Raw genomic sequence first — 22,924 nt, forward strand, 5'->3', positions numbered from 1 at the left:
CTCCCCTGGGGTCACTGCTCCTTCCCCTGTGTCCCGATGCACACACTACTTTGTGTGTGCCCTCCAAGAGTGGAGTCTCTGTTTCCCCCAGTCCTCTCGAAGTCCTGCAGTCAATTCCCACTAGGCTTCAAAGTCTGATTCTCTAGGAATTCCTCCTCCTGTTGCCAGACCCCCAGGTTGGGAAGCCTGACGTGGGGCTCAGAACCTTCACTCCAGTGGGTGGACTTCTGTGGTATAAGTGTTCTCCAGTGTGTGAGTCACCCACCTACCAGTTATGGGATTTGATTTTACTGTGATTGCACCCCTCCTACTGTCTCATTGTGGCTTCTCCTTTGTCTTTGGATGTGGGGTATCTTTTTTTGGTGAGTTCCAGTGTCTTCCTGTCAATGACTGTCCAGCAGCTAGTTGTGATTCTGGTGTTCTCGCAAGAGGGAGAGAGCACGTCCTTCTACTCTGCCATCTTGGTTCCTCCTCTCCAGTATCGGCCTTAAAGGATTTTATCTGAAGGAAAAAACATGCTAGATGCTGCGGTACACCCTGACACGGAGGCACAGCCATGACGCGCTGTTAGAGGGAAGAGTTGGAAAATAGTGTGATGGTGCCAGATGGTGCCATTGGTTTGAGTTCAGTGCAAGTACACGCATGATCTCGTTTACAGCTGTTTCTACTTTATGCTTTTCTGTGTTGTTTTATTTTTATAGTGATAATATTTAATTTGTATAATGAGAAACAATTAAGATGTTTCCATTAAAAGAAAACTCCTTGGAAATAGAAGGAGCTGGGGGTTGCAGGGCAGAGGCAAGATGAAAAGGGAGGGGGCTACTGTCGTGCCAGGAGGGCTGAGTTCTCCCCTTTCGTATAAGAGCCTCTCAGCGGAATGTAGGTTAAGCCAACACTCAGATGTCCTTCTCCCCCATTTTATTTCAGTTTCTTTTTTTTTTTTTTGGCCAAGCTGCTTGTGGGATCTTAGTTCCCTGACCAGGGATTGAACCCGAGCTCTCGGCAGTGAGAGCGCAGAGTCCTAACCACTGGACTGCCAGGGAATTCCCCCAGTTTCTCATTTTTTTGAGGCAGGTTCTGTAGGAAGGGTGGGACCTGTCAGGTATTGATTTGTGCCTGAAGCTTTCATCAGTCGAAGTTTCCTTGGAGCCTGTCTTGTGTCCTCCATTTCTCTCTGTAGATTAGTCTGCTGCACAGCCAGCAGCTGGGCCTGGGGACTTTTAGAGATGTGGATATGTGGATATTGACGAGCATCCTCATGCGTGTCTCTGCTATTCTGGCAGTGAGTGATGCCTGTTGATCTTTCAGGACCAGCCCTTGGGGCCTGGGACTCAGGGGCTGTGATGGCAACCTTGGGCTTCCTTTCAGAAGACCCGCTCCTCTCCAGCTGCAGGAGGGTGGGGGTCAGCCACCCTTGGGGGCTGTGGCAGGTGCTCACTGGGGTGGTGGCTGTGGCCCTGGGTGGGGGTCGCTAGAAGTCCTCTGACTGTCCTGGAGTTTGGAGTCTCGCCTTTGATTGCTTCCGCTCTTCCTAGGAAAGCCTCACGTTCCCCTTTCTCTGCCTCACCAGTTGATGCTGAAAAATCTGCTTTTCTCTTTTCCTTTCCAAAGGCCAGAGGCCATAGCAGTTTACAGTGGTTAAAACTGCTGTCTTAATCCTTAACTTTTAACATATTTGTAATCTTGACATTGATGTTTTTTTTAATTGCGTCAGTCAGCCATAATTAGGCATCAAGGTAAAACAAAATAATTCTGATTTTGTATAATACTGTTTTTTGTTGTTGTTGTTAGAAAGAGGCTTAGAGAAAAATCATAGCCTGTATCATTTAAATTAAAACTTTTTAAAAACTTTGAAACAGAATGTAATATCCTTTCAACAAATTTTTGGTGATTTCTTCACGTGAAGTACTTCAGTTTTTGTTTTTTTCCCCATCCCATCTGATCGGTTCTCTGTGTCCGGGTCACATTTCAGAGGCTGTTGTGACTCCTGGCATTTCTTCATTCTCCCATTAGCTTGGTTACATCTTGCTAAGGGAGTGACTCGCTGTTTTTAGAACTTGAGAAAACTCACGACTCTGACAAATGCAACATTAATAAGTTTGAAGTCCCAGTGCTTGCATAGTGTTGTTTGTGTTAGTATTAAATATTCTCCCTTGGTTGGATAGTATTTTAAAAATATGTTGGTTACCTCTTGGCATAATTCACAGGTTTCTCTTAATAAATTTGATTCTAGAACTTAGTGAACCTGCACTGAGGAAATAATTACACTCCTAACAGACCCCCCAGAACTCTTCATCTTGCAAAACTGAAACTCTGTCCCTATTAGACACTGACTCCCCTTCCCCCTCCCCCAGCCCCCACCATCCTATTTTCTGTCTCTATGAATTTGTCTACTCCAGGGACTTATATAAGTAGACTCATACAGTATTTGTCCTCTTGTGACTGATTTATTTCATTTAACATAATATCCTCAAGGTTCATCTGTGTTGTACCATGTTCCAGAATTTCCTTCCTTTTTAAGCTGAGTAATATTCCATTATGTGGATGGACCATGTTTTGTTCACCCCTTAATAGATGTTTGGGTTACTTCTACCTCTTGGCTGTTGTGAATAATGCTGCTGTAAACATGGGTGTGAAAATATCTCTTCACAGCCTTGATTTCAGTTCTTTTGAATGTGTACCAACAAGTGGGATTGCTGGATCATGTGGTAGTCTGTTTTTAATTTTTTGAGGAACCACCATACAGTCTCCAGTAGCAGCTGCACCAGCAGTACACAGGGATTCCTATTTCTCTACATCCTTGCCAACACTTGTTGTTTTCTGTGTTTTTTTTTTAATAGTGGCCATCTTAATGGTTGTGGCAGGATATCTCATTGTGTTGTTGTTTTAATTGAAGTATAATTGATTTACAATGTTGTGTTGGTTTCTGGTGTATGGCAAAGTGATTCAATTATCCATACATATATATTCTTTTTCAGATTCTTTTCCATCATAGGTTATTACAAGATAACTGAGTATAGTTCCTTGTGCTATACGGCAGATCGTTGTTTACCTATTTTATTTCATTTTTAAAAATTAATTTATTTATATATTTTTGGCTGTGTCGGGTCTTCGTTGCTGCACATAGGCTTTCTCTAGTTGTGGCTAACGGGCTAGTCTTCATTGTAGTGCATGGGCTTCTCATTGCGGTGGCTTCTCTTGTTGCAGAGCACGGGCTCTAGGCACGCGGGCTTCAGTAGTTGTGGCACACAGGCTCAATAGCTGTGGTTTGCAGGCTCTAGAGCGTGGGCTCAGTAGTTGTAGCGCATGGGCCTAGTTACTCCACAGCATGTGGGATCTTCCCAGGCCAGAGCTCGAACCTGTGTCCCCTGCATTGGCAGGTGCATTCCCAACCACTGCGTCACCAGGGAAGTACTACCTATTTTATATATAGTAGGGTGTATATGTTAATCCTAAACTCCTAATTTATCCCCCCTCCCCCCGATCCCCTTTGGTAGCTGTAAGTTTGTTTTCTGTATGTCTGTGAGTCTATTTCTGTTTTGAAAGTAAGTTCATTTGTATCAGTTATTAATTATTTTATTTTATTTTTACAATATTTATTTATTTATTTATTTTGGCTGCGTTGGGTCTTAGTTGCAGCACGTGGAATCTTTCATTGCGGCATGCGGGCTTAGTTGCCCCGCGGTATGTGGGATCTTAGTTCCCCAACCAGGGATCGAACCAGTGTTCCCTGCATTGCAAGACAGATTCTTAACCACTGGACCATCAGGGACGTCCCATTTGAATCATTTTTTTAGATTCCACATATAAGTGATATCATATGATATTTGTCTTTCTCTTTCTGACTTACTTCACTTAGTATGATAATCTTTGGGTCCGTCCATGTTGCTGCAGATGGCATTATTTCATTCTTTTATAAGTCTGAGTAATATTCCATTATGTGTGTGTGTATATATATATATATATCACATCTTTTTTTTAAAGAAGATGTTGGGGGTAGGAACTTATTAATTAATGTATTTATTTTTGCTGTGTTGGGTCTTTGTTTCTGCGTGAGGGCTTTCTCCAGTTGTGGCAAGCGGGGGCCACTCCTCATCGCTGTGCGCGGGCCTCTCACTATCGCGCCTCTCTTGTTGCGGAGCGCAGGCTCCAGACGCGCAGGCTCAGTAGTTGTGGCTCACGGGCCTAGTTGCTCCGCGGCATGTGGGATAGCCCCAGACCAGGGCTTGAACCCATGTCCCCCGCATTAGCAGGCGGACTCTCAACCACTGCGCCACCAGGGAAGCCCTGTCACATCTTCTTTATCCTTTCATCTGTCGATGGACATTTAGGTTGCTTCCATGTCTTGGTTATTGTAAATAGTGCTGCTGCGAACATTGGGGTGCGTTGTATCTTTTTGAATTAGAGTTTTCTCTGGATATATGCCCAGGAGTGGGATTGCAGGATAATATGGTGGACTCTATTGTTAGTTTTTGTTTTTTAAAAAAATTTATTTATGTATATTTTTATTTTTTTGGCTGTGTTGGGTCTTCGTTTCTGTGCGAGGGCTTTCTCTAGCTGTGGCAAGCAGGGGCCACTCTTCATCGCGGTGCGCAAGCCTCTCACTATTGCAGCCTCTCTCGTTGCAGAGCACAGGCTCCAGATGCGCAGGCTCAGTAGTTGTGGCTCACGGGCCCAGTTGCTCCGCGGTATGTGGGATCTTCCCAGGCCAGGGCTCGAACCCGTGTCCCCTGCATTGGCAGGCAGATTCTCAACCACTGCGCCACCGCGGAAGCCCTATTTTTAGTTTTTAAAGGAACCTCCATATTGTTCTCCATAGTGGCTGCACCAATTTACATTCCCATCCGCAGTGTGGGAGGGTTCCCTTTTCTCCACACCCTCTCCAGCATTTATTATTTGTAGACTTTTTGATGATGGCCATTCTGACTGGTGTGAGGTAATACCTCATTGTAGTTTTGATCTGCATTTCTCTAATAATTAGCAATATTTAGCATCTTTTCATGTGCCATCTGTATGTCGTCTTTGGAGAAATGTCTGTTTAGGTCTTCTGCCCATCTTTTGATTGGGTTGTTTGTGTTTTTTTGTTATTGAGTTGTATGAGCTGTTTGTATATTTTGGAAATTAAGCCCTTCTCAGTAGCATCGTTTGCAAATATTTTCTCCGTAGGTTGTCTTTTTGTTTTGTTCATGGTTTCCTTTGCTGTGCAAAAGCTTTTAAGTTTAGTTAGGTCCCATTTGCAGGATAATATGGTGGACTCTATTGTTAGTTTTTGTTTTTTAAAAAAATTTATTTATGTATATTTTTATTTTTTTGGCTGTGTTGGGTCTTCGTTTCTGTGCGAGGGCTTTCTCTACCTGTGGCAAGCAGGGGCCACTCTTCATCGCGGTGCGCAAGCCTCTCACTATTGCAGCCTCTCTCGTTGCAGAGCACAGGCTCCAGATGCGCAGGCTCAGTAGTTGTGGCTCACGGGCCCAGTTGCTCCGCGGTATGTGGGATCTTCCCAGGCCAGGGCTCGAACCCGTGTCCCCTGCATTGGCAGGCAGATTCTCAACCACTGCGCCACCGCGGAAGCCCTATTTTTAGTTTTTAAAGGAACCTCCATATTGTTCTCCATAGTGGCTGCACCAATTTACATTCCCATCCGCAGTGTGGGAGGGTTCCCTTTTCTCCACACCCTCTCCAGCATTTATTATTTGTAGACTTTTTGATGATGGCCATTCTGACTGGTGTGAGGTAATACCTCATTGTAGTTTTGATCTGCATTTCTCTAATAATTAGCAATATTTAGCATCTTTTCATGTGCCATCTGTATGTCGTCTTTGGAGAAATGTCTGTTTAGGTCTTCTGCCCATCTTTTGATTGGGTTGTTTGTGTTTTTTTGTTATTGAGTTGTATGAGCTGTTTGTATATTTTGGAAATTAAGCCCTTCTCAGTAGCATCGTTTGCAAATATTTTCTCCGTAGGTTGTCTTTTTGTTTTGTTCATGGTTTCCTTTGCTGTGCAAAAGCTTTTAAGTTTAGTTAGGTCCCATTTGTTTATTTTTGTTTTAATTTCTATTACTCTAGGAGATGGATCCAAAAATGTATTGCTGTGATTTATGTCAAAAAGTGTTCTGCCTATGTTTTCCTCTGGGAGTTTTGTAGTATCTGGTCTAACATTTAGGTGTGTTTTTTTCTTTTGGTTTGGGTTGTTGTTGTTGTTGTTGGGTTTTTTGGGCAGCACCATGTGGCATGGGGGATCTTAGTTCCCCGACCAGGGATTGAACCCATGTGCCCTGCAATGGAAGTGTGGAGTCTTAACCATTGGACCACCAGGGAAGTCCTACCTTTAGGTTTTTAATCAATTTTGAGTTTATTTTTGTATATGGTGTTAGAGAATGTTCTAATTTCATTCTTTTACGTGTAGCGGTCCAGTTTTCCCAGCACCGTTTATTGAAGAGACTGTCTTTCTTCCTTTGTATATTCTTGCCTCCTTTTCATAGATTAATTGATATAGTTTGTGGATTTATTTCTGGGCTCTCTGTTTTGGTCCATTGATCTGTGTGTCTGTTTTTGGGCCAGTACCACACTGTTTTGATTACTGTAGCTTTGTAGTATAGTCCGAAGTCAGGAAGTGTGATTCTTCTAGCTCTGTTCTTCTTTCTCAGGATTGTTCTGGCTATTCGGGGTCTTTTGTGTTTCCATACAAATTTTAAAATTATTTGTTCTAGTTGTGTGAAAAATGCCATTAGTATTTTGAAGGAACTGCATTGAATCCATAGAGATTGCTTTGAGTAGTATGGACATTTTAACAATACTGATTCTTCCAATCTATGAGCACTGTATATATTTTCATTGACTTATGCTGTCTTCAGTTTCTTTCCTCAGTGAATGCCATTGGTAATTTTATAGGGATTGCATTGAATCTGTAGATTGCCTTGGGTAGTATGGTCATTTTAGCGATATTAATTCTTCCAGTTCAAGAACACAGTATATCTTTCCATATGTTTGTGTCATCTTCAACACACTGACAACAGAATATCAGAAAGAGAAATTAAGGAAACAGTTCCATTTACCATTGCATCAAAAATAATAAAATACTTAGGAATAAACCTACCTAAGGAGGTTAAAGACTTGTACTCCAAAAACTAAGATGCTGGGCTTCCCTGGTGGCGCACCGGTTGAGAGTCCGCCCGCCGATGCAGGGGACACGGGTTTGTGCCCCGGTCCGGGAAGATCCCACATGCCGCAGAGCGGCTAGGCCCGTGAGCCATGGCTGCTGAACCTGCATGTCCGGAGCCTGTGCTCCGCAATGGGAGAGGCCACAACAGTGAGAGGCCAGCGGACTGCAAAAAAAAACAACAACAAAAAACACACACACAAAAACTAAGATGCTGATGAAAGAAATTGAAGATGACACAAACAGATGGAAAGATATACCATGTTCTCATTGTGGTTTTGACTTGCATTTCTGTATTTAGTGATGTTGTATATTTTTTCATGAGTGTTGAACACATATATCATCTTTGGAGAAATGTCTATTCAAGTCTTTTGCCCATTTTTTATAATCCAATTATTTGACTTTGTTTTGTTTTATTGTTGTAGGGTTGTAGGAGCACTTTATATATTTTTGATATCAATCTCTTATCAGGTATATGATTTGCAGACATTTTCTCCCTTTTTGTAGGTTTCCTTTTCGCTTTAAGTTTTTTAATGAACAAAAGGTTTTAAAGTTTCATGTAGTCCCATTGGTCTGTTTTTGCTTTTTTAAAAAAAAAATTTTATTTATTTTCCTGCACTGGGTCTTAGTTGCGGCATGCAGGATCTTTAGTTGTGTCATGCAGGATCTTTTTTTTAGTTGCATCATGTGGGCTCTTAGTTGCGGCATGCAGGATCTAGTTCCCTGACCAGGGATTGAACCTGGGCCCCCTGCACTGGGAGCGTGGAATCTTAACTACTGGACCACCAGGGAAGACGCAGTCTGTTTTTGCTTTTGTTGTCTGTGCTTTTGATGTCATGTCCAAGAAGTCATTGCCAAGTCCAGTGCCATGAAGCTTTTTGCCTTTGTTTTCTTCAGGAGTTTTGTAGTTTTGGATCATCTTACATTTAAGGTCTTTAACCCATTTTGAGTTAGCTTTTTTAAAAAAATTAAGTAAATTAATTAATTTGTTTTTGGCTGTGTTGGGTCTTCATTGCTGTGTGTGGGCTTTCTCTAGTTAGGCGGCGAGCAGGGGCTACTCTTTGTTGCAGTGCGCGGGCTTCTCATTGTGGTGGCTTCTTGTTGCAGAGCATGGGCTCTAGAGCGCAGGTTCAGTAGTTGTGGCACACGGGCTTAGCTGCTCCACAGCATGTGGGGTCTTCCTGGACCAGGGATCGAACCCATCAATGGACCAGGGATCCATCCTCTCCATTGGCAGGCGGATTCTTTTTTTTTTTTTTTTTTTTTTTTTTTGTGGTATGCGGGCCTCCCTCTGTTGTGGCCTCTCCCGTTGCGGAGCACAGGCTCCGGACGCGCAGCCTCAGCGGCCATGGCTCACGGGCCCAGCCGCTCCGCGGCATGTGGGATCCTCCCAGACCGGGGTGCGAACCCGGTTCCCCTGCATCGGCAGGCGGACGCGCAACCACTGCGCCACCAGGGAAGCCCCTGGCAGGCGGATTCTTAACCACAGCACCATCAGGGAAGTCCCCTGAGTTAGCTTTTGTACATGATACAAGTTTAAGGGTCAACTTCATTCTTCTTTGTCAGTTTTCCCAACGGCGTTTGCTGAAGAGACCGTCTTCTTCCCCCCCCCGCTGGTGCTCAGCATTTGTTTAATAGCCAGTTATTACAAGTTTTGCTCAGCTTTGGTCCGTTGGAGTCCATTAATCTCTTCAAGAGTGTAAAGGCCGAGGCTGAAGGTTAATCAGCAGCTAATCTCCCTGTGCCTAGTGAGTGCACCCAGGGAACCAGGTGGTGCCTGTGGTGATGGAGGCGTGTCCCACACTGTGGGGTGAAGGATTCCTGCGCGGTCATGGGTCTGAGGCCGCACACTGAGCCGAGAGCGGTTTAAGGACTGAAGCATTGTAGTCCTTTGAGTTTGGGCTGTGGCCACATCCTGTTACAGCCAGAATTACTTGAGGTGGCTTGTGTGTCACAGGACCATTAAATTGTTTATAAGGAGAGCTGTGTTCCTTGTGGATAATGTTAAGCACAGAGTCCTTTCTAGGGTTTCTACTAGGCCTTGAATTTGAAACTTCTCCTTGAGCAAGCTGATGGACTTTGAGTCCATCTTGGGTAGCTCTGACTGGACAGGTAGGAGTCAATTCTTAGGTTAACTTCTGATTTTCAGAGGTTTTGTTTCCTGGCTTGCCCCTCACTGTCCCAGGAGCTCGTGGTCACAACAGACCAGAGTGGAAGAAGCTGGGGAGATGGGGTGGGGCGGCCTGCTGCGACGGGAACTATTCAGAGTGCAGTGTGCTTTCCTGAGCCCCACACTCCTCCTGGGGGTTCCTGTTGCTCCCCTGAGAGAGCGTGTTGGGCTTCCTTCTGTCGTGGAGCACAGCTGAAAATCTGCTGACATGTCCGTCTTCACATAATTTGTGAACATTTTTGAGCATTTCGGACTTCCAGTGGAAGAGGTGTTTAAAGTGGTGAAAAAGAATTCCAGCTTTTGCATCACAGCATACTTTCTCAGAGTTTACAAATTTTGCTGCACCTTAAAATACGAACTCAGATATTTCATACATTTTGCTACATTGGCTTCTTAGGCTCTCAGTGTTTACACGTGAAAATACAGTTCATGATGACAGGATGCTGAGAGGTCTGAAGCTAATTATTTTCCTAGCCGGTCACTATTCTCATTTCTGATGGCAGATACAAATTGCTGATTAAAAATCAAATTCTGACTGTTACGTTTTTACCTTTTTTCATTTTTAAATTGTAAAATATACATACTGACTTATTTTTATTATTTCAGAATTTCTAGAAGGAGGAGTTGGCCATGTTGAAATGTTATTTCGCTGCAACTATTTAGCTTTAGTTGGTGGTGGAAAAAAGCCGAAATACCCTCCGAACAAAGGTAAAGTAATCCTGCATTTAATGATGCACCTCATGTGTAGTCCTCTCTTGAACTTTTTAGAGTACCTTTGTATCTCTGGCTACATTGGATCTTCCCTGGTGGCCCTGTGACACATGAAGGACTAGTCCCTGGGAAAGAAGCATCCAGAAAGAGAGTGTCTTTTCTCTGCTGCTCCTGGGAGCAGAAACGTGTGACCAGGGTCACTTGTCCCCATGGACATAGAGCACGTGCTTTTCAGTTGTGTAGGCTGGATGGGGGCCTTCGCCCCATTTTGTTCTGGATGTTCTTCTGCGGTTGGTGTCCTGTGCTGTGAGTTCCTTTTAAAGCCAGGTGTGGGGAGGCTGCTTCTCCTGCAGAGAGCCACTGCCTCACAAAAACACATAGAACAGAGAACAGCTGGGCTCTGGGTTGAGGAGTGTTGTTCCTGGTGTGTGTGTGTGAGTCTGTGTTCAAAGAGATGGCATTGTAAAGAGTGTGGCTCTTTGAAAGTAAAGGAGAGGGACTCCCCTGGTGGCGCAGTGGTTAAGAATCCTCCTGCCAATACAGGGGACATGGGTTCGAGCCTTGGTCTGGGAAGATCCCACATGCCGCGGAGCAGCTAAGCCCGGGCACCGCAACTACTGAGCCTGCGCTCTAGAGCCCGTGAGCCACAACTACTGAAGCCTGCACGCCTAGAGCCCATGCTCCACAACAAGAGAAGCCACCGCAATGAGAAGTCCGCACACCACAATGAAGAGTAGCCCCCGCTCGCTGCAACTAGAGAAAGCCCGCACGCAGCAATGAAGACCCAACACAGCTAAATAAATAAATAAATAAATAATTTTTTTTAAAAAGAATAAGAATTACTTGGGCTCCTTGGGGATGGGCAAAGATTCTGCCACTGGATCAGTCTTTGTCATATGAAGAATTTCATTGATCATTGATCATTGGTGAGGAGTCGGGAGCCTAGCCCCACCTGTGGCACTGTTGGGGGGTGTCACTGTCGCTGCCCCCAAGGGAGCAGTGGACTGGATAATCTCTGGGGTCTCTTTCTCCTGTAACATCTTATTCTCAGTAAAAAAAATTCCGAGAAGTGAAAGAGTCTCAGAAATTTTGCAGAAAAAAGCATTTTTTAGAAGAAAGCAATTTTCTAACAACATTTTGAGTAAAATTTAAGCTTTTTGTAGTGTGCTAAGGGCAGTTTTTTAAAAAGAACTTGGTCTGTTTAAACTTTTGTAAGATTAAAAATTAAAAATGACATTGTTTTTTCAATGTCAATGCTTTTTTCAATGCTTAATGTTTTAATAATTATCAATTAAGATGCATGGTATTACAGTGTAAAGAATCTAGTGTCTTTGGTTTGTGAAAACAGAATAAAACAGGACTGGAGGAGACTGGTTTGTCACGGTGACCCACTGGGTCGTGACAGGGTGCTGTTCAGGGAGCAGAGAGGCCCTTTCCATTTAGGAGGAAGTCCAGAATTTTGAAATATATTTTTTGCTATTAGGAACTGTATCAAGAGACAGACATACAGAATCCCGCCCAGTACATTTAAAATTTTCGGTTTCCTGCAGTAAGGCAGCTCGCAGCCCTCAGAGGCCATGGATTTTTCTCACTACCCAAGGCATCGTGTCTGGTCACTTTTCTTTTGTGAATGAGAATTCGTGCTGCTGCCTCCAGGGCTTCATCACACTGTTTCCAAACATTTCTGAAAATGGAGTTCACCTGTATTTGTGACACTCTTGACGTCCTTATCTGTGGACTTCTGTCTGGTTTGGGCCAGTTTGGGCCAGTTTGCATTTGTGTTGAGTTTTAGCCTTTTTGGTGTTAGGTTGCAGGGCCAGAGGAAGTTCACTGAATTGCTTTCGTGTTCAAGAGTAGAGTGTCCTTTGCCCAGAAGGTCGTGAAAATCTGGTTTTGGGAAGATACTGTTTTCAATAAGGTAACTGTCTACTCAGTGACATGTTGGTCCCCTTTAAGGAAGAGCCGATGGGAGAAGTTTATCAAAGATGGTGTTTCAAGGAGCAAGAAGAACACTATTCTTTGCTTCATTTTTGAGTGGTTATAAATTATAACTAACCTTTTCGATAGTAAATACGTCTTATGTTACTTGATAATAATTTTGGCAGTTCTGGTAGGCTGGTATTCAGTTCTCTCTTGATTTGAAACTTAGGATACTTACCCATTCTGGCAAAACTTACCCCTGAATTCCACCGGACTGGTTGTTGGTCATGGTGTTGGGACCTTTAGGGGAAACATTCTTTCCTTCCATTCTCAGTCAGCCGTAACCCGACTGTGTAGGGAGCTTATTTCCCTCACCCCACATGCTTTGTACCCAGCTTTTCAAGTGGAAAAGAGGTCTGGACACACGCTCCTCATCCTCCAGGGTTGTCTGTAAATTGTCTCATCCCTTTGGACATAAACTGCTAATCCATCCTGACGGAAGATTGTAGTGTGAGCAGAAGATATTCCAGAGCTTGAAGCAGAGCGAGAACAGTCAGGGCCGAAGAACACTGGCCCTGGTTTTTATGTGTCTGATTTCCCCATGAAACAACCCTTTTTTTTTTCTTTTCTTTTTTTTTTGACGTAAAATATTTAATGTCTGTAGGTGTGCCTCACCTTCCCATTCCTGTTACAATTCAGTAGCCTCTCCAAACTGACTGTACCAGAGAAAACGTGGGCACTTTTTCCCAGCAGAGTTCAAAAACCATTAAGGCCCTGATCCTCTTGATTCAGAAATGATTGCAGGTGAGGTCTTTCCACAGCATGCCTCAGGTCTCTCTGCTCAAGGAAAAAAGCCCCCCAGCTCTACGGGACTCCCGAGGTTTTCTGTTCTCCTGCAGCCTGGCGCTGGGAGCTGTGCTGCTGGAAATAGCGGTAGGTTCGGGCACTGCAGAGGTAGCGCCCGTAAACAGGAGTGTCCTGGAGGTGGCGGGGGTCTTGTAGCCAGTGTCAGCTAGTTGCTTGGCAGTTGGCATGTTGTCCCCTGGATGCTGCCTCTCCCTCCCCTCCGACCGAGGCCTCCAGCCTGCGCGACCTCCTAGCGCAGCCGGACCCTTTCTTTTCTTAATCCAGATTTATCTCTAGCACTTGGTACCTGTGGTTGGGCTTGCTTTTTGGCTTAGTCTAGTAGAACCAAGGAAAGAGAGGTGGAGAGAAGTTTGCCTAAAAACTAGGCGAGGATTGGCAGGGAGGAGGTTCAAGTGCGCTTGAATGCCTGTGTGCATGCCTGTGTTTGTAGAGAGGCAGAGACTGGCTGCCTGAGGTGTGAGCAGGTGTGTGGTTGCTGAATAGGAGGATGGGAGGGCGGGGGTGAGCGGTGCGGGGTGGGGCGTGGATCTGAGACCTGGGGGTGGGACCGTCCTGCCAGTGGGAGAGCCTCGTGTCTCCCCACCCCCCGCCAGGTCCCAGTCAGGTGTTTGTGATGTGAGGACCCCTTCAGGAGTGGCCTTAGCAAGCCAGCCCCTGGCCTGTTCATTACCATGTTCATACATTCTTTCCTGTTTCAGTGATGATCTGGGATGACCTGAAGAAGAAGACTGTGATTGAAATAGAATTTTCTACCGAAGTCAAGGCTGCCAAATTACGGCGAGATAGGTAGGTTTAGTGTCTCATTTTTAGAGGGGGAACAGTCACTTTCTCTGAAGATGGCTGAAATCATTTTATATTGAAGGAAGAGAAGTGTTCAGGAAAACGATGTATAAAAACGTGAGACTATAGTTTATGACCCAGGGACATAAGGAAGGCAGTGAGTTTTATTTACCTCCCAGGATCACTTAAAGGTGAGTGGTTGGTGGGCATTGGTGAAGTGCACCTCCATGGACCCGGCCCCCGGCCAGCCCTGCCCCCCCAGCTCTCAGTCCTGCAGGGGAGCCGTCCCACCCGACAGGTACAGACTGAGGACTCGAGTTTTGAACCTTGAATTGCCTCCCTCTTAGCCCACACTTGTCCAAATGCTGCCTCATAAATGTTTCATTCTGAAAGTAAAGGAAAATTCAGGAACCTCCTCACAGAGAAGGTGTCATTGAATCTCACCTGTTGAAAGTAGCAGGTCTCTCTCAGCTGTTGCCTTCCTGGGGTTTAGGAGAACACAGGAGTTTTTCCTAGTATGTTGATGGAGGTAGAGCAAAGCTTCATCGCTTTGGATTTTGGTGTGATTTACATGTTATGCTCGGCTGTGGTGTGATTGACATGTTATACTTGGCTGTGGGAGGACAGATGCTGAACCAGACAAGTGTGAGTAGGGGTCTGTCATCCCTGCACTCATAGGTAGACTTGTTTCTTCCAGGAATGTCAGCATTTAGGGACTCTTAATAATGCAAATCCTGGAGCCAAATCAAGGATATTCCATTTTCTTACATTTCTGGATTGTCAAGACGTGTCTAAAAGTGTTTTAAGATAGAATTTCTGCCTTTGTGTCCTACTTGGTTCTTACTCTAGACAGAATATTTGATGACAATGCCCTCCAACCCTTGGGCTGTACCTTCCTCCAGCCGGGTGAGAGGCGCTCATTTCTAGTGCCAGCCTCACGCCCAGGGGCTCCCTGCCAACCTGCTCCACAGACCTTGCTGCCCAGTGCCTGGGTTCAGGAATGACCCTCTTTTAAAAATAATTAATTAATTAATTTGGCTGCGCCGGGTCTTAGTTGCGGCGTGCGGGATCTTTAGTTGCAGCATGCGAACTCCTAGTTGCATCATGTGGGATCTAGTTCCCTGACCAGGGATTGAACCCGGGCCCCCTGCATTGGGAGCACGGAGCCTTAGCCACCGGACTACCAGGGAAATCCCAGGAATGACCCTCTTGTATTTGCTCTTTGCGGTGTTTCTGTTTCTAGATGATAAGAACAAAAGTCACAAAATGTTTGAGTTTCACTTTGGGGGAGAGAAATTCTGATGGTGTTTTTTTCTTTCCAGAATTGTGGTTGTTTTGGACTCAATGATCAAGGTGTTTACATTCACACACAATCCTCATCAGTTGCACGTCTTTGAAACCTGCTATAACCCGAAAGGTAAGAATCCAGAGGAGGATGGATGGTGGAAACTGGCTTCCTGGGTCTGATCCAGGCGGGACGCAGACCCATGCTGGACGCCTCTCCTCCAGGTGGTCTTGGAGTGGTGTCTCCCTAGTGGTGGGTCCTGGGGCATCGGGGGCTCTGGGGAAGGGTCTGGGAGATGCAAACTCCCCACCTCGGTCCCTACCTTCTCCCCTGAACCTTCCCGTGGTCACAGCCCAGCTTCCTCGCCGTGGTTCTAAGACCCTGCCTCTTAACAGAATTATCGCAGTCCCTCTTGGGATTTTTCACTGTCAGCCATTCAGGAGCTCCATGGTGAGCCCTGGAATCCATGTTTTTATTAAGTTCTGAGACATTTCCTTTCCTTTTTCTTCTGGCTGGTGGATTACGTGTGGCTGACTTTGTTATTCATTTTATCATCTTAACTTTGCTTTTAAAATTTTTGGTTTTTTTCTTCCAGCTTTATTGAGGTATAATTTACATAAAACTCATTTTAAGTGTATCATTTGATAAACTTTAGTCATTGTAAATAGTTGTGTGGCTGCCACCACAGTCAGGGCAGAACAGTCCCGTCACCCAGGAGTTTCCCCAGGCTGTGCCCTTCCCCACCTGACCTTCAGGTTTTGCCTTTTCAGATGTGTTTGGTGTCTTTCTCTTAGCTTAATATATTTTAGATTCCTCCATGTTTTTGTGTGTGTGCTATTATTTTGTTCCTTTTTATTACTGAGTAATATACTATCATATGGATATACCACAGCTGTTGATCCATACCAGATTTTTGGCTGTTATAAATAGAAGCTGCTGTACATGTTTACATGCAGGTCTTTTTGTGGATGTATTTTTTCATTTCTCTTGGAGTACAAATTGCTGGGTCATATTGTAATTATTTTTTAGATTCCATATATAAGTGGTAACTTACGTACAGTATCTGTCTTTCTCTGTCTGACTTATTTCACTTAGCAAAATACCCTCTAGGTCATCCATGTTGCTGCAGATGGCAAGATGTCATTCTTTTTTATGGCTGAGCAGTATTTCATTGTGTATATATCCACTCTCTGTGTTTTGATTGGAGCATTTAGTCTATTTACATTTAAAGTAATTATTGATAGGTATGTACTTATTGCCACAAATTGTTTTGGGTTGTTTTTGTGGGTCTTTTTCGTTCCTTCTTCTTTTGTTCTCATCCCTTGTGATTTTTTTTTTTTTTTTTTTTTTGGCTGCATTGGGTCTCCGCTGCTGTGCATGGGCTTTCTCTAGTTGCGGCAAGCAGGGCTACCCTTATTGCGGTGCGTGGGCTTCTCATTGCGGAGCACAGGCTCTAGGCACACGGGCTCAGTAGTTGTGGCGCACAGGCTTAGTTTTGCTCCGCAGCATGTGGGATCTTCCCGGACCAGGGATCAAACCTGTGTCCCCTGCATTGGCAGGCGGATTCTTAACCACCATGCTACCAGGGAAATCCCTTCCCTTGTGATTTTATGACTGTCTTTAGTGTTATGTTTTGATTCCTTTCTCTTTTGTGTGTGTATCTATTATAGATTTTTGGTTTGTGGTTACTATGAGGTTTATATATAGCAATCTGTATATATACGTGTGATTATTTTAAATGGCCTGGTCTCTTAATTTCAAATGCATTTTAACAACCCTACATTTTACTCCCCTCTCCCCACAATCTGTTTTTGACATTATGTTTTATATCTTTTTGCTTTGTGTATCCTTTACTTATTGCGAATGTAGATGATTTTACTACCTTTGTCTTTTAACCTTCCCACTAGCTTTGTGTGTGGTTGATTTTACTACTTTTACTTTATATTTACTTTAACCAATGAGCTTTTTTCTTTTAACAGTTTTCACGTTTCTGCTTGTGGCCTTTTCTTTTTTGCTTAGAGAAGTCCCTTTACCATTTGTTTAAAAGACTATTTTTTCTGCATTGAATTACCTTGATACTTTGTGGGTTTTTTTTTTTTAATCAAATAAGTGTAAGATTCTTCTGGACTCTTTATTCTGCTCCAGTGGTCTGTGTTTCTCTCCTTATGCCAATATCAGATGACCTTGATTTCTGGAACTTCAAGATAATTCTTTTTTTTTATGTATGTATGTATTTATTATTTTTGGCTGTGTTGGGTCTTCATTGCCGTGCCTGGGTTTTCTCTAGTCGCGGTGAGTGGGGGCTACTCTTCATTGTGGTGCGCGGGCATCTCCCTGCGGTGGCTTCTTCTGTCGCGGAGCACGGGCTCTAGGCGCGTGGGCTTCAGTAGTTGTGGCACGTGGGCTCAGTAGTTGTGGCTCGCAGGCTCTAGAGCGCAGGCTCAGTAGTTGTGGTGCACAGGCTTAGTTGCTCCGCGGCATGTGGGATATTCCTGGACCAGGGCTCAAACCCGTGTCCCCTGCATTGGCAGATGGATCCTTAACTACTGTACCACCAGGGAAGTCCCTGGAACTTCAAGATAATTCTTGAAATTAGGTAGTATAAGTCCTCTAATGTTGTTCCTATTTTATAAGAAATTGGGGGGCTATTCTAGGACTTTTACTTTCCTTATAACTTAGTGACAGGTTGTCTGTTTCTTCAGAAAAGCCTGCAGAGATTTTAACTGTGATTGCACTTACTCTGTAGGTGGGTGAAGGTAGGTTCCAAGCCGTGGTCACAGGACAGCTCTCCACCCACCAGGTTTTTGGTTTTCCTTTGCAGAGTGTTATAGTGTCTTTTACATCTATCGTTAAATTTATTCTTCAGTTTTGGTTTTTTTATGTTACTGTTAGTGGATTCATTTTTATTTTATTTTATTTTATTTATTTTTTAAGGATTCACTTTTAGATTTTACAATTTTGCATTCTCGTGACTGACACCCCGAAAGACAGACATTTGATAAAGTTTATTCAATAATAAGTTCAGCAAATGTTTCCTATTATGAAGCCATCTCATGGGAGGGAGCTTTGCTTGGCCCTCTGCTGCCCTTCACAGGGAAAAGATTCTGTGAATGATTCTTACTTTTTCATGGTACTTGGATGGCAGGGAGCAGGTATGGTTGTGGAAACGCAGAAGCTTTGAGACGGTCCTGAGTCCTTAACGCATTTACTTGTCTCTGTTTAGGCCTCTGTGTCCTGTGCCCCAATAGTAACAACTCACTCCTGGCCTTCCCCGGCACGCACACGGGCCATGTGCAGCTCGTGGACCTGGCCAGCACCGAGAAGCCGCCAGTGGACATTCCTGCCCATGAGGGTGTCTTGAGCTGCATTGCTCTCAACCTGCAGGGAACAAGAATTGCGACCGCGTCTGAGAAAGTAAGTGGGTGTCCCTGCCCCACAGAGGTGCCCCCAGAGTGGCCTCTCCCGCTGTAGGGTGCGGGCTCCCGGGAAACGAGCCCTTCCCTGAAGATCCCGACCCCTGAGAGGCTCTTAGCCACCTTCTCTCAGGAATCGAGTCATAGTTGACATAGAGGGTCCAAAAGTCATTTTATTTGGTTGTACCCCATCTGTTTGGAAGTAGAATTAGTGTTTTTCTAACTGGCTGTGGGCATTATAATTAAGATGCCATTTCTCTGGACAGTGAGTGAACTGATGGCTCTCAGGGCACAAGACAGCCCGGGGCCTCTGCCAGGGGGAGTGTGTGCACGGGGCTTTGAGAGGGCCATGCCTGTGGGCCTGGGCCCCGGGTCTCCCTGACCCTCTCTCAGCCCCTGCCCGCTGCCGTCGGACTAAAGAGACTCCAGTCTGTTCTCGGTGACAGCGGAGGGAAAGTTGAGTTTTAGGTGATGTGGGTGAGTTTGGGAAAGGGTCGGATGGGTTAATGGGTTTGTGAATATAAATCATTTCAAGAAAAACTAAAAAGTTGTGAATCTTTGATAATGAAACACTTCACTGTTTTTCAAAGGGGACCCTTATACGAATATTTGATACTTCATCAGGGCATTTAATCCAGGAACTACGAAGAGGATCTCAAGCAGCTAATATTTATTGGTAAGAAAGCACGTTGTTTTACCCTAGAGAAGGGGCCCTGTGTGATCCGGAGGAGAGTCAGGACTACCCCCACGAGGCGGGCGGGGGCTGCTCTGCTGGTAGGGGCTGTTTTATTAGCTTGTTTTATTATTACTAATTTAACTATTTATTATGGGAATATACACAAAAGTAGAGAGAATATTATGATTACCATGAACCCATTGTCCTGCATTTGTCAGAATTTGCTTGTTTTATTTCATCTTTTCACTGTTCCTCCAACTTATTTTTCAGTAGCATCTTCAGGCAAACACTGGAGGCCTAGTTAGCCCGTCTGTAGTCACTTCAGCCTCCTGCAAGGCTGACCTGCTCTCTCCCTGGTCGTTGTTACCATGTCCCACAGTGTCTGTAGCTCTGACAGGGCTGCACGCCTGCTTGGGCGGGACTTCGTTCTTTGTGTCTGTGGCCTTTGCAGGTGTGGAGCTGCACTGGGGCCTGAGTGATAAAAACACAGCTAGTATCTGGATGTAGTGTCCTTCGGGGCTCTGGTGCAGCCCGCTCTCCCATCTGTCTGCTCTCGGGCCCCTCCAGCCAGCCTGCATGACGCCCACCTCTACAGGGCCTGGGCCGTTGGAGGGGAGTTTTTCTCCTTCAAGTGGCATGTTTGGGTGGCCTCAGGGCCCCTGGGGCGGCAGTGTGGTCTGCAGGGAGCCCCTTCCCTCTCCCTGGCACCTGAGGAGGGGCTGTGCCCTGGCTTTGACCATCTGGTTCTGTGCTGAGCTCCATCAGCTGGTTAGGAGGGGTGGTTCTTAAAATGACTGTCCTGACCACGGGAGGCTGAGGTCAGGGCTCGCTGCTGTGTCCACATGAGACCCAAGCTTCGTCTGGTTTCTTTGCAGCATTAACTTCAATCAGGACGCTTCTCTCATCTGTGTGTCCAGTGACCACGGCACGGTGCACATTTTTGCAGCTGAAGATCCGAAAAGGAATAAACAATCAAGGTAGGTTTTCCAGTTAGAAGGACAGAACATTGCCTGAGTGTTGCTCCACTCAGTCTGAGTCACAGTCGGGATGCTTTTCTTTGGTCGTTCATTTGATTCTCTGAAACCCAGTGCAGATTACTTGATGCTAAGACAGTGGCATCACGACTTTCCCTTCCACTAGCTCCTTAGAAAACGTCTGATGAGGATCCAGGCACCTTCCAATGAGGTAGAACTTGGTCCTGAACTCCAACCGTCATCCTTGTGTTAGCTGTTCAGAAAATTAATTTGGTGGCAGTAGAACCCTGTGTCCCTTCTGGTGCTGCTGGTTTCTGGATTTATAATAAACCCATTTGTAACGACTTAGTTTTTTCATGTGAAAAATAAAAATTAAAAGCAAAAATAGAATTTAAATCATTAAGGCTTAAGCTGATGTTGAAGAGAGCTGTGTCTCTAACTTTGTTATGTGACCATAACTTCCTTTCTTTGCTTTGTCCTCACAGTTTGGCATCAGCCAGTTTCCTTCCAAAATACTTCAGTTCCAAGTGGAGTTTTTCCAAGTTTCAGGTTCCCTCAGGCTCTCCATGCATTTGTGCCTTTGGAACAGAGCCAAATGCTGTCATTGGTAAGTGGTCCTTCCAGAGGAGAGTGGCCCCCAGGTGTGGTCAGCGCCCCACCAGCTCCACTGGTGGCTGTTCCTCTCTCCTGGGGTTCCTGCGCAGCCACCTGCCCTCCGGGGTTTCCCGGGCAGTCAGTGGGCCAGATCATTTGGTCTTGGAACCGGCGACCAAAGAGGGTTCCCCCATCGCCACACTAGCTGAGTAGATGCAGACCCCCTAGAACATGGGGTTCTTGGTCGAGTGCCCCCACCACCCACAGATCCCTTGGGGCTGCTCAGCCTCCACTCAACCTGTGCAGAGAGCTCAGTGCAGGCTGCTTGCTTTTCACCCTGAGTGATACGGTCTCCTCTGCCCAGCGATCTGTGCGGACGGCAGCTACTACAAGTTCCTGTTCAACCCCAAGGGGGAGTGCGTCCGGGACGTGTATGCGCAGTTCCTGGAGATGACCGACGACAAGCTGTGACCCTGCACCAGGAGTGCGAGCACCACGGGCCCTGGGTGCCCAGCGGCCCCTCGAGCTCCTGGGACTGGTGATGATGGGCTGGGGGGATGGCCTGGGACCTTGTTGCGAAGCCATACGTTGTCATCTGTTTTCCGAAGCCAGATGTCCCGAGTCCAGTGTTAAAGGAAGAATCTTCAGGGCACGTGGACACTCACGCCCAACTGCTGGCTTCACCTTTCGTTCAGCCGTGACTCTCACTTCATTGGTTCTGCCGCATCCGCCACCTGCAGTTGGGGCTCCGGACAAACTGGGGGCACGTTGAAAAAAAGGAGGGACAAAGTGAAATTTGTGGCGACAGATTTCATCGTTTTTACTGAGTCTGTAACGGGGAGGTGAACACACGTGTAAGTGTTGGTTCTCACCAGATTTAAGTGGAACAATCATACCGGCAGCCTTAGGAAAGGAGGAAGGAAGCCCTTCTCCCATCTAAACTGAAGAAAGAGGGCATAGGTCTGGCATCTCCCTCAAGAGCTGCATGTCGTGCGTCCCCGTCTTTTTGGAGCCATTGGAATTGAGGCAGCACCACGCCCACCCTGTGAGCAGTGCCTGTGGCCTCCCGGTGAAACTCTGGGTCAAAGGGAGTTTCCCTGTTACGCGTAGGCAACAGAGTAATGCATAGACTTTAAAACTTAGTCATAGAAGAAAGCGTCACTTAATTTGGAGGATACGAAGGGAAACGGGCGTCTCAACAAAGCAATGCCCGGTTTCTGTGGCCCTGGAGAGGATGCCTCGGCCGGCCGATTCCACTTCCCTTTCTCCCCATCTTCTCTCCCCATTTTTAAGACTAGCTGCACACTAACATTCTGGGAATGAGAGGCACATACTTTTTTTAACGTTTGGTAACTAAAATAGGTTATGGGCTCTATATTATTAGTAGTACTTGAGGTATATATTTAATTTTCTTAAATTCCCTTAAAACTTAATTTTATGTTTTGATTTCAGGTTGCAAACATTAAAATCTGCAGCAGCAAATTCTCAGTTTTGCCAGTTCTTTTACTGTCATATAATCAACTAACTTTGTCTGTGGATTTCAATGTGAAGTATGCATGTTACTTTTATGTGTATTTAATCATGAAATTTAATTTTGCACACTTATTTGTAATGTTTCTTTTAAATAAAAATGACTAATTTTGTTGTACTCTGTACCCATCAAGGGAAAAGAATTGTATGTTACAAAACCAAAGCCCTAGTTTTAGAACCTCGTTGGACTGCAGGCTGTAGGAGCGGCCCAGTGCACTTAGTGCCTAAACTGTCCAGGACTGCGTGGGGGCCAGGTGGATTCCCTGCTGCCTGTGTGGGTGGTGGCCTGGCTCTGGGAGCAGAGGGGAAGGGAGTGATGTTCACTAGCGGTTTCCGTCATCTCTGGTGGGGAAGCTCTGCCTGAAATCCCTTTGGGGGAGACACCAGCGTGGTGTCGGGCCACCCGTCAGTGTCCGTCTAACACTAGGCCTAACTTTTGGCCCAGGAGTAGGAGGGGTCCTTCACATTTATATCATCAGTAGTTTATATTTTCCCTGCATATAATCCCTTTCGTGTATCCACATATCCATTAGGGAAAAAGTTCCTCCTCACAGTGTGTGGAGGTGCTGCAGGCTGGTGAGGAGCCAGTTCGCTGGCTCAGGGAGAGGCTGTGCTCGGGACGACCCGCAATGCTCGGCACCCACGTTCAGAGCCCACAGTGTGGGAGCAGGTCCTGGCTCTGCCACAGCGGGCACAACCTTGCCTCCTTTATAAGATGACACAACAGGGACATCCCGGGTCGTGTGGATGACCACCACCAAGGGGCTCTGGTTTGTCTTCTCGGGCTTTCCCTTTGCGATGGTGAAGACACCACATCTCACCTGGGAAATGCCCTGGACGAGGCTT

At 45.6% G+C, this 22,924-nt stretch overlaps 1 protein-coding gene and 1 pseudogene across 2 annotated transcripts in view; one reads left to right on the forward strand and one right to left on the reverse strand.

Moving 5' to 3' along the window:
• WDR45B (WD repeat domain 45B) overlaps window positions 1-22,207 on the forward strand; it is a 32,931-nt gene extending 10,724 nt beyond the window's left edge. The window contains exons 3-10 of one of the 2 annotated variants that reach the window (XM_007125584.2): window positions 9,935-10,036; window positions 13,525-13,612; window positions 14,929-15,023; window positions 18,115-18,305; window positions 18,895-18,980; window positions 19,856-19,957; window positions 20,440-20,561; window positions 20,913-22,207. In XM_007125584.2, coding sequence (XP_007125646.1) covers window positions 9,935-10,036; window positions 13,525-13,612; window positions 14,929-15,023; window positions 18,115-18,305; window positions 18,895-18,980; window positions 19,856-19,957; window positions 20,440-20,561; window positions 20,913-21,019 — 893 coding nt within the window. In that variant the 3' untranslated portion in view covers window positions 21,020-22,207. The remainder of the gene's footprint in view (window positions 1-9,934; window positions 10,037-13,524; window positions 13,613-14,928; window positions 15,024-18,114; window positions 18,306-18,894; window positions 18,981-19,855; window positions 19,958-20,439; window positions 20,562-20,912) is intronic. The other variant, XM_055090469.1, reaches the window with a different exon arrangement.
• On the reverse strand, window positions 12,763-13,517 carry LOC129392767 (cytochrome c oxidase assembly protein COX14-like; annotated as a pseudogene).
• Window positions 22,208-22,924: the final 717 nt, after the last annotated feature.

This window comes from Physeter macrocephalus, chromosome 14 (assembly GCF_002837175.3).
Source record: "Physeter macrocephalus isolate SW-GA chromosome 14, ASM283717v5, whole genome shotgun sequence".
Lineage (NCBI taxonomy): Eukaryota > Metazoa > Chordata > Mammalia > Artiodactyla > Physeteridae > Physeter > Physeter macrocephalus.